General features: G+C 37.9%; 2 protein-coding genes across 7 annotated transcripts in view; one reads left to right on the plus strand and one right to left on the minus strand.

Annotated features, from left to right (window-relative positions):
* LOC115215791 (ATP-dependent RNA helicase HAS1) overlaps window positions 1-165 on the minus strand; it is a 33,043-nt gene extending 32,878 nt beyond the window's left edge. For 2 of the 4 annotated variants that reach the window (XM_029785091.2, XM_029785090.2), the window contains exon 1: window positions 39-165. The gene's annotated coding sequence lies outside the window, so the exon portion shown is untranslated. The remainder of the gene's footprint in view (window positions 1-38) is intronic. The other 2 variants (XM_036506159.1, XM_036506158.1) reach the window with 1 other exon arrangement.
* Window positions 113-11,710, plus strand: part of LOC115215934 (golgin subfamily A member 4-like) — a 25,840-nt gene continuing 14,242 nt past the window's right edge. For 2 of the 3 annotated variants that reach the window (XM_029785296.2, XM_036506161.1), the window contains exons 1-5: window positions 113-196; window positions 1,912-2,375; window positions 6,894-7,024; window positions 8,620-8,753; window positions 11,232-11,314. In XM_029785296.2, coding sequence (XP_029641156.1) covers window positions 173-196; window positions 1,912-2,375; window positions 6,894-7,024; window positions 8,620-8,753; window positions 11,232-11,314 — 836 coding nt within the window. In that variant the 5' untranslated portion in view covers window positions 113-172. The remainder of the gene's footprint in view (window positions 197-1,911; window positions 2,376-6,893; window positions 7,025-8,619; window positions 8,754-11,231; window positions 11,315-11,710) is intronic. The other variant, XM_036506160.1, reaches the window with a different exon arrangement.

Consider the following 11,710-nt stretch of genomic DNA (forward strand, 5'->3'; position numbering starts at 1 on the left):
AAATAAACGGAAGATGAGAGAAGAGGAATTTCACTTACATCTTGTCTACGCAAGGATTGCCAACACATGAAACCCAAGTTTGAACGGAAACAATGCGCATGACCGGAACTGAAAAAGCAATTTCCGTTTTAAACGTTGCCAATGTAAACAAAAAGAAGCGAACCGAGACCCGATGGATGGCATTGCAAAAGAAGAGGTGATCTTTTGTTGGTATTATTTTATTGTTGCTCGTTTTCTCTGGATTAAGAAGAAAAAGTAATATTTTTTTCAGGCTCTTTTAAGCTGGGGATCCCGTCGTCGAATATTTGATCTTAATTTTGAAGACAATTCAGTATCTAATGACTGTAGCAATGCAACTCACTCCATTATAATTTCCTAAGAGGGAGCAAGCTAGCAGAAACGTTAGCACGCCGGGCGAAATGCGCAACCGTATTTCGTCTGCCGTTACGTTCTGAGTTCAAATTCCGCCGAGGTCGACTTTGCCTTTCGGGGTCGATAAATTAAGGACCAGTTACGCACTGGAGTCGATGTAATCGACTTAATCCGTTTGTCTGTCCTTGTTTGTTCCCTCTGTGTTCAGCACCTTGTGGGTAGTAAAGAAATATATAATTTCCTAAGTGGGAGCCTCATTCAACTTGTTAGAAATAGCAACCTACTCTCCCTTCGCATCCAGTTTATAGTTTTTCCAACATTGTGTTTATTCAAAATCTATTCTGAAAAGTGTTTATCCACACAGGAAACCCGGTGAATTTTTACTTTAACACCCAGCCACCAAAACAAAAAGAAAAAACATGTAATAAGGTGTAAAAAAAATTGTGTATTAAACGAATGAGAAAACAAAAATCGGCGCCAACGAACTTAGGTCGGGACTTTCGGAAGATTCACAAGATCCAATTTTTTTCTTTCATAACTTTTAGGAAAATGGATATCTTTTAATGAAGTTTTGTATAAATACCTTTCAAACAGCATAGATTACGATTATAAAGAAATTTGAGGAGAAATTTTTTTTCCGAGGGGGTGGAGAGAGAGAAATACATAGGTTATTTTTTTGCTTGAGTGTAATGGAAAAAAGTTTTTAAAAAATTTTAGATTCATTTATTTTTCGTTTGAGTAATAGAAAAAGCAATAATAAATCTCCTGAATGAGGTATAAACAGTAACTGCACAACAATGTGAGGTATATTTGCCGTCTCAATATGGCTAACCACTAAGGGTGGGTGTTACTGTAGCTTGTAGCCCCAGGTGAACATCTCCTCCAGCTGGCTTTAGGCACACTTCCTGTGCCAGAAGGATGACCTCCCTTTGCAAATACCGATAGGGCACAGGAAGTGTGCTTATAGCCAGCTGGAGGAGATGTTCTCCTGGGGCTACAAGCTACAGTAACACCCACCCTTAGTGGTTAGCCATATTGAGATGGCAAATAATAGAAAAAGGTTGTTTTTAAAAAGATGTGTGTGAATCTGAGAGGGGAATATGTTGGATAAAATCATAACTGATTTTCCTGTATTTTCTTTTACCCAAAGCCAGGAACTTTTCAGCACCCCCTCATATAAAATGAATCTAACAAATGACACCATTTTATGAAATATCTTAGATGAATGCATGAGATATTATTCCTTAATAATATCTCATACATTGGTTGGAATTTATTAATAATGTTGGTTTGGTTGAAAAGACAAATGTAAAAGAAACAATCTTTTCAACAGTATGTTTTTTTTTTTAAACCGGTCTTTTCAAAAGTGATATACCTTAAAGCATGGATGCACTGAGCTGTGGCATTGATTTAGGACCCAATGCTAATCAATCTGTGCTATGGTTGTATATGTAGAGTGTCAGCAACAACTTGACTATGAATCTTTTTAACTTCCTTATACTTTTATTTGCTTTGTATATCTATTCATTTATACTATAGGTAACTGTTGAGGAATCAGCAGAAATTACTTCTCAGTTGGATGAAAAATCAAGACACTTCAATTTATTATCATCTCGACTTGAGGAACAATCTAATTTAATTAGGATCTTGAAAGAACAAATCCATAATACAGAAACTAAAATAGCAAATTATGAAGAAAATAACAAGAATCTTGACTCTTACCGAAATTTTGCTCTTTCTGAATTAAAAGAGCAAATGATACGTTACAAGACATTGAAAGACCATTATTACACATTACAAAACAACTTCCTGGAAATAAAGGCACTCACAGAGCAATATAAAAGCAAAAATAAGTTACTAGCTGATGAAATAAAAACTCTGGAACTTTCAAATGAAAAATTATTTGGAACAGCCAGATGTGAAATTCTTGACCAGGTGGAGAGTTTAAAGAAAACTGACAGTAATTTTAAGGAACAATGTAAACTGATTGAAGAAAAAATTGCGTAAGTAATTAATTAAAGAGAAACTTCTTCATCATCATCACCATTGCTCTTATCATCGTCATCGTTGTTGTTATTTAATATCCAAGTTCATGCTTGTTTTTATTGAATTACTTTATTGAGATAGAGTGGTTGAATAGATGAAGTTTTAAGCCACTGCTTTTGAAGGTCACATTAGACCCATCTAATCCACAATGATAAGAACTCTATGTGTTAAAAGAAAGACATCTTTTAAGACATGTCATACCTAATGTCTCCATACCCAAATTCTTTAGATACATCCACTGCTTCTACTACGAGGGGTGTTCATTAAAAATTTTTCCCTAACTCACTTCTGGTTATTGCAAGAAATGGAACTTGTACAGGTTTAATCATACATGTCTCTACATGTCACATTGTGAATTCCAGCTTTGCACTTGAATTCGTTTGTCTTTTACGGCTGCTGAAGTGGACTAAGGTGTTATAATGGAGGCAGTTGAATGCAGATCAGTGATCAGGTTCTTATACTTTAAAGGTCGTACACCAAAAGAGACTTTCGATGAGATGAAAGAAGTTGATGGCGACGATGCACCATCATACAACATAGTCAAGCACTGGCATCGCCAGTTCAAATGTTGTCAAACATCAGTGGAGACTGCTCCTATTCTTGGATAACCACATGCTGCCATTGATGATGACACCATCCATAAAGTGGAAGCCATTATTTTGGAGGATCACTACATAACTATTCAGCAACTAACCCAAAAAGTGAAGATAAGTGTAGTGTCTGTGTAAAACATCATTCACAACCATTTGCACATGCAGAAGTTGTCTGCATGATGGATTCCCCGGATGCTCAGACCTTTTCAGAAGCAGGAACAAGTCAATTGCTCCCAGGCTCCTTTGGCAATGTGCCAAGAAAACAAGGACGTTTTCGACAGACTTATCACACATGATGAAACATAGATCCATCACTATGGTCCTGAGACTAAAATCCAGTCAAAGCAATGGAAGCATAACTCACCACTTCCAATGAAGGCTTATGTCCAACCCACAGCAGGCAGTTGATGCTTACAGTCTTTAGAGACCAATGTGGAGTAGTGATGATGAATTTTCTAGCAAAGGGCACTACAATTAATGGGGTATATCATGCTTCTCTGCTGCAGAAATTGCAAGATGTCATCAAAGCAGAGAGACATAATGGCATGCTGACCAAAGGAATCCGCCTCCTACAAGACAACGCCCCAGTTCACAATGTGCATGTTGACCAGATGAAAGCACACTCCTGTGTCTATGAAATCCTTCCTCATCCCCCTTACTCTCCCAGCCTCACACCATCTGACTTCCACCTCTTTCCAACCATGAAGTCTTTTTTGAAGAGGAAGCACTCTTCAGATGATGATGAACTTATTTCCAAGATAAAGTCTTGGTTCCAGACGCAACCTACCAAATTCTGCTGACAAGGTCTTCACAGCTGCATAAAACGATGGGAGAAGTGTGTCACCATTGGTGGTGGCTATGTAGAGAAGGGCTAATGACTATGCTTAGTTTCATTTATCCCACTCCTTGCGAAGTGAGTCATGGTAAATACTTAATGAACGCTCCCTGTATCTATAAACTTCTCCAAACATTAAAAAAACTCTTCAACCATATCTCATCTTGTATTGCAGATATGCATTTCACTTCATCCACCTCTGAACTCATTATCTTCAGTGACTGATGTTACTGTTGTTGAAAATGAACCTTTTGCAATCCTTATGCAGCTGTGAAGACCTTGTATGCTCATCCTGCTCCAGCAGGGTCGTCTATGCTGGCTCTATCATGTTCATCACATGCCAGACAAGAGGATCCCAAAAGACTTCCTGTATGGGGAATTGGTCACCGGTACAAGAGCCCAACCTCGTCTTTGTTTCTAGGATGCCTGCAAGAGAGATGTGAAGTTGCTTGATCTGGACATCATGAGATGGAAGGAGGTCACAAATGGTCACCCACACTGGAGACAAATACTGTGAAAGAGGATGAAGCAAGGGGAAGAAAAACAGGAACTTGCCACCAAAGAAAAGTGCACTCAATGGAAGGAAGAACCAGTAGTGCTGGCAGAGGGCTCCTTTGAAGGTCCTTCAAATGCAGTCCTTATGTACATGACTGCCACTCCTGTGTGGGCCTCTACAGCCACAAACTGATGCTGCACCACCATCAGCAGCTGACACAATTTCTTTGGGCGCAAATCCAATTTCTCTTGAGACTGATGGACGCCTACTACTATTAGAAACAACTACATGGACCACTGAAACCATGTCCCACCACATCCTACCCACAACCAAAATTCACAGCTCTGAGTCTCCAAATTACTTTTAACCAAGTTGTATCAGTTCAAGCAAAGAACACAGTCTTGGAGAAAATCAACAACTCCTACATACTGAACTGCTTTTATCCAGCATCCTCAACTCCAGAATGACCATCATCTCAAATGCGAAGGATAATTCTGTGCATTACACAGCCCACAAATTCTTCCACCTTCTTAACTGCATCCAAGCATTCTTTACTAACTTTGTAGAATCTTCCTTCTCTTGCTTTCTCAATGATGCTAGCTCTACAAGTGGTACTCTCATGGAGTAAGCCTCCACATTTGTTGCTTGTTTTGCATCCAATTTCATACTGCACATATTAGGTAAATATCTCTTTCCACTCCACCAGGGTCATTATGAAAGTTCCTCCAGTTGTTTCCAAAAAGACCATCAGTCTTAACAATATTCCTTTCATTTCTCTCAAAGTACAGCAGAGCTAGCCCCCCCTCTCTCTCTCTCCCTCCCGCTCTCTCCCTCCTTCTCCCTTCCTCCCTCTCTCTCTCTCTTTCTTAGCCTCTTTCTTTCTCTCTCCCTAGGAATATACCCTAATCTTTGAGAATAAGCTACAATGTATACCTATTTCTTTACTACCCACAAGGGGCTAAACACAGAGGGGACAAGCAAGGACAGACAAACGGATTAAGTCGATTACATCCACCCCAGTGTGTAACTGGTACTTAATTTATCGTCCCTGAAAGGATGAAAGGCAAAGTCGACCTTGGCGGAATTTGAATAAGCTACAATGTATACCATTTCTAAGAAGAGCCTTGAACCTTGCCAACTATCATCTGCCACCAGCTTTTTCTCTACAGTCATCAACCTATGGAAGCTGGACATCAACTGCATCATCTTCACCAGTTAATTACATCATCCTGACTAAATAAAAACATTTAAAAGAGGCAGCAGCCTATAAGTAGATAGAATTTAGAAAAAATACAGGGTACGTTTTAATTCTGTAACTAATATTGTAAACACTTACAAACTTAAACTTGCTAATATCACATAAAAGGAGACTAAACTCTATTGAATATCAGATATTTTTCATTTGTCAAAGCTAGGCTCTTAAAATATGTTGACAACTTGAGACACTCTACTTCTTTTATGATGAATAGCATGTCCAAGAATTTGAAATACAAACAGAATGTATTTACTGCTGAAAAATGATTAGAAGAAAATACGATTTACAAAAAACATTAATGAAATCTATATTGTTATATTTGGAGATGGTTGGGGTTTTTTTTTTTTCTGGTGGGGTTGTTTTGTTTTTTTGCAAAACAAATACATATACGTAATTAAATAAATCATTATACAAAGTTGGGTCATTTTTTTCCGTAGGTATGGGAGAATATTCCAGGTACAAGATGGATAAATGAAACTTTATATTTTGGGGTAGTTGGATGTCTTTAGCAGAATCTGTTCTATTGCAAGCATTTGGGCCAGGTCTCATCTTGAGAATACCTTCCTCTCTCTCTCTCTCTCCTACCAGTCTTAGCAGCTCTGTAAAGGTTCATGGCTACTGCCTTCTCTTCTAACTAAAAGGTAAAGGGAAACACTTTAATATAAAAAAATAATAATAACTATATATATATATATATATATATATATATATATTATATATATATATATATAATAAATTAATAAATAAAACATATGCATATATACATACATATATGTACATACCTACCTCTACATGTATATATACATGCATATATGGGTACAGGACACCAAATAAATGTCGAACACAATGAGAAACGAAAACATAAACACAAAACCAAGGAACTGGACATTTTTCTTAAACAACGAAAAAATAGAGTACAGGCCCCTTCTTCAGTCGCCATGGTTTCATCTACTCTGAGTTTCAAAGGTGAAGGCGATGTGTATCTTCGATAGAAACTTTCCTTCCCGCGAAAAGCAAATTAAATAAAATTTGAGATCTTTTTGCAGAGAAAAAAAAAACACATTGTATCAATTCAAAATGAAAAATTAAATTATACCATCTAGAAAATTACATATAATAGAAGTATAAAATATAAAATAACAATAATATACCGATGATTAAGTAATGTGCAAAATAATAGATAAAACATATATATTTGGTAGAATATATTTATATATATACATTTATTAATAAGTATTTTAATATAAAGTTGCAATTGTGCAGGACTATGTGTGATTCTGTTTTCATTTTTAACAGTGTTCAAGATAGTTTAGCTGAGAAAATGGGAAAAGACCTCGAAGAAGATATGAAGAATCAGAAAAAGAAACACAAAGAAGAAATGGAGAAACTCATGTCAAAACTTGAACACATTGAAAATGTATCTCAAGGTATTTTAACTGAACTTAAAATGTCCAAGGCATCAGGGGCAAAATTTGCTTGTGGGAGGCCCAGCCCAACTTCACATACAGGGCCTGAAATGGTTTTGAGAAAAAATGCATCATACAAACCATCAAATAATAAATTACAGTAAATAACGGCAAATTGGCATCAGGCAAACAGAATGCCAGATAATATTCATTCTGTCTCTCAGTGTTCTGAGTTTAAATCTTGCCTAGGTCAACTTTGCCATCCACCTTTTCAAGGTGGATGAAAATGATTCAGTCTAAGGCAGTGGATTGGGGAGCAGGAACTACAAGAACATCAAATTGGATGCCTAGCAGTATTTGTTCCAGGTCTTTTCTTTCTGAATTCAAATTCTGCCATGGCCTGCTTGGCTAGTAAATTTAACCCAACGTAACTCTACTGCTTGACTCCTTGGATATCTTTAGAAGAATTTACTTTGTTGCAAGCATTAGGACTGGATTTCCAGTTTAAGAATAACTCCTCTCTCCCTCCAACCAGTCACAGAGGCTTTGTCTCGTGTCATGGGCACTGTTTTTCCCTTCAAAGTAAAAGACAAAATGTATGTATATATATATACATACATACATGCATATACATATATATATCATCATCATCATTTAATGTCCGCTTTCCATGCTAGCATGGGTTGGACAATTTTGACTGAGGACTGGCGAACCAGATGGCTGCACCAGGCTCCAATCTTGATTTGGCAGCGTTTCTACAGCTGGATGCCCTTCCTAACGCCAACCACTCTGAGAGTGTAGCGGGTGCTTTTTATGTGCCACCGGCACGGGGGCCAGTCAGGCAGTACTGGCAATGTCCTTGCTCGAATCTTTTTACATATGCCACCAGCACAGGTGCCAGTAAGGTGACACTGGTAACAATCATGCTCGAATGGTGCCCTTATATATATATATATATATATATATATATAATATATATATATATACAAATTGAGATAGGGGTTGTAAATGCAACCCTCCACGGGATTGATTTGTTCTGCTTTTTTATGTTTAACCCTACAGTCTCTTATGTGGTGGTTTAATAAAGTATGTGATTGAGTATTATCTGGTAATTGATATTTGATTTAGATGAATTTCTCCATTTTCTTATCTTGTATATATATATATATATATATATATATATATATATATACTGTTTTGAGCAGATCAAATAACAGTTTAACTGCTTAGCATTCAGATTATTCTGTTAAATGTAATTGTTATTTATTTACATTATCTTGAATTAATCCTGTTTTATCACAAAGCTTTGAAATTTCAATGGTGGGATTGTTTATTTTTAGAATGACATTGTAGAGTAAGTAGAAGTGGTGGGATCTAGCTGGTTTGAACATAAACCAGTTTAAATGCTGTTCTTGTTCTGCATTCAAATGTTGCTTGGCATAAAACTAGCATTTGAGTTTCCTAGTAGCACTCAAAAAAAAAAAAAAATGTGATGATGATATAATGGTACCAATAATAGATGTTATGATGACCATGGTCATGGTGGTAGTCATAGAGTTGAGAGTGATCGTAGTTATAGTATTAATAAAAAAAATTACTTTTGTGATTTTCTCTAGAAGCGGAAAGAACTTTGAAACTGAAACCAAAATGCTGTCCAAAGCTGTTTCTATTAAACAAAGAAATAGAAAAATTGCAAAAGGAAAAAGAACAAGCAGATGATGAACTGGCATACAAGGAAAAGCTTTTGCAGGTGAGAATGGAACATTAGATTTCTAAACATCCAAAATATTAAGAGACATTGGCTGTAGAGTACCTGAAGAATCGGTTTATTTAAAGCAAAATTTTATGACATGCAATGAAATGGAAGCATGGCTGTGTGGTTGAGAAGTTTGCCTCACAATCTCCTGGTTTCGTGTCTGATTCCACTATAAAGTCAGATAGTTGGAAGTAAAAGAGTCATACGAGTTCTCAGTTGGAATCAGTGTCAGGTACGGGTTATAGTCAAGTTTGAGTTACCATAAAGGTAGATATTTCAAAGTCATTGTCTTGTGGGAGCTATCAGCAATAGCACAATTGACGAGTCAAAGATAATAAAACACAGAATTCACAATCTCACCTCCATGGTTCTTCTGTATCCATGCTCTCTTTTTTTTTTACATCTCCTGGATATGTAAGCAAGAGGGTGTCTTCTGGAGCTCCATCATCACTATATCTACCTCTCTTTAGGCTCCACTCTAGCCTCCCCCATCCATCCATGTAAAATACAGGTAGACATGAATCTCATCCACACAGTACACCTGTCCCTGCTCTCCATAGTAAATATGGTGTCGTTCACCTGTCGCAGACTTGATGCTTCTTCACTAAAATGGCTTCTTTAGTCTCTTTTTGTCAAATCTATTGATATAGACTTTTGGTAAGTGAGTTCAAAGTTCAAGAAAATTAGCAACAGTCAAGAATTAGATAATACATCACCAACATGATTGTATTGTTGAGCAAAACACTTACTTTCACTTTTCTCCACTCCACTCAGCTAGTGTCCTATTTGGGTGGTCGTGGGGGTGTAATCTCAGCTCCTTATGTACCATGGAAACTGGGTAAGCTCTAGCTTCAGGTGTCCTAGGGCTCATGGTAGACCCTGAGTAATGAGAATGATTAAATTGACGACAAATTTAGAAATCAAATTTGATGACTGGCATCCTTGCTAGCGGGGTGCAAAGAGCACCATACGAGTGTGATCGTTTGACAGAGCGGCTAACCAGCTTCCGTGCCAGTGGCACATAAAAGGGGTACCATTTGAGTGTGATCGTTACCAGCATCACCGTACTGGCACTTGTGCCTGTGCTAGTAGGGTGCCAAGAGCACCATCCGAGCGTGATCGTTGCCAGAGCAGCCAACCGGCTTCCATGCTGGTGGCACGTAAAAGGGCACCATTCAAGCATGATTGTTACCAACGTTGCCTTACTGGCACCTGTGCCAGTGGCATGTGTAAAAAGATTCGAGCGGGGTTATTGCTAGTACCGCGTGACTGGCCCCCATGCCGTGACACGTAAAAGGGCACCATTCAAGCGTGATTGTTACCAGCGTCACCTTACTGGCACCTGTGCTGGTGACATATGTAAAAAGATTTGAGCGAGGTCGTTGCCAGTACTGCCTGACTGGCCCCCTTGCCGGTGGCACGTAAAAAGCACCCACTACACTCTCAGAGTGGTTGGCGTCAGGAAGGGCATCCAGCTGTAGAAACTCTGCCAAATCAAGATTGGAGCCTGGTGCAGCCATCTGGTTCGCCAGCCCTCAGTCAAAATTGTCCAACCCATGCTAGCATGGAAAGCAGACGTTAAATGATGATGATATTCTTTATTATGGATCTCCACCCTTTCCTGTCCTGCATGCAACTCAGCATGTCAGTGAGTCGGTCATTCTGTAACCAGTAGGTCATTGTATCTCTGTCTCCTCTGGTTTTTTCTTCTTTTCAGTTTCTCGTTAGTCGCCAGTTTGAGAGTTCAAAATTTTGAGAGAGTATGGAAATACCATCACTAATCTCAGGTACATTTTAATTTAGTGTGGTAATATCTATCATGGATTCTAGTTATAGCTTTAATAGTAGATGCTGGAATGTTTGAGACATACAGAACTTGGAGGAGGAGGACTGGTATCTTGAATGCGTCGCACTAGCTCACTGATGTGTGAACACTCCCTGAGGTCAAATGAATTAGTTCATTTGCCTAAAAGTTAAATAGGCCTTGTGCATCAGGACTAGGCTTGGATGAACATAAGACTAGAAAAATAAACTATAAATAAACCTGCAGAAAGTAAGAGAATGCCTGCTGTGTCTTTCTCAAGAAAATCATGAACTTTCAGGTTTTATCTATAGCTGTGGCTTTGTGATTAGGTAGTTTGCTTTGCAACTAGATGGTCTGGGGTTCAGTTTCAGTACATAGCATCTTGAGCAATTGTCTTGCAGCATAACTTAAGGTCAGCCAATGCATTGTGAGTGAAGTTTGGTAGATGGAAATTGTATGGAAGCCTATCATGTGTGTCTATGACTCTGTTTGTTTGTTTATGTCCAATGTGGTTTGACAAACTTGAAAATAAATACTGGGGCCCATATGATTGTCTAAAACCTTTAGAGGTGGTGCCCAAGTGTGGCTGTAGTCCAATGACTGAAACCAGTAAAATGATAAAAGAATAAATAATTATAAATAAAAATGTGTTCCCTTTTTTTTTCTAGTTTGAGCAAAATGAAAATGCAAAATTAATTGAAAATATCAGCACCTTAAAGAAAACAATTATCCAAGAGGAAACCCAATTTAAGTAAGTTTTCTTTTGCACTCATTGTTTGAAATAAGAGTTTCGATTTTTGGCACAAGGCCAGCAGTTTTTGAGGGGAGGATTATATTGACCTTTCTATGTGACTGGTACTTATTTTATCAACCCTGAAAGGATGACAAAATTGATCTTGGCAGAATTTCGACTCAGAATGTAATGACATGAAATACTGCCAAGTATTTTGTCCAGCATGCTGACAGTTCAGCAGTTCACCACCTTATTCAATGTATGAAACAATAAACTTCTATGTGTGATAAACTACCTATATAAACAACACCATCATCATCATTGTTTTAGCACCCACTTTTCCAAGCTTGCATGGGTCAGACAAAACTCTGTTGAGGCAGATCCTTTCTATGTCAGGATGGTCTTCTTGTTGCC

The sequence above is a fragment of the Octopus sinensis genome, linkage group LG9 (assembly GCF_006345805.1).
Source record: "Octopus sinensis linkage group LG9, ASM634580v1, whole genome shotgun sequence".
NCBI classification, from domain to species: Eukaryota; Metazoa; Mollusca; class Cephalopoda; order Octopoda; family Octopodidae; genus Octopus; species Octopus sinensis.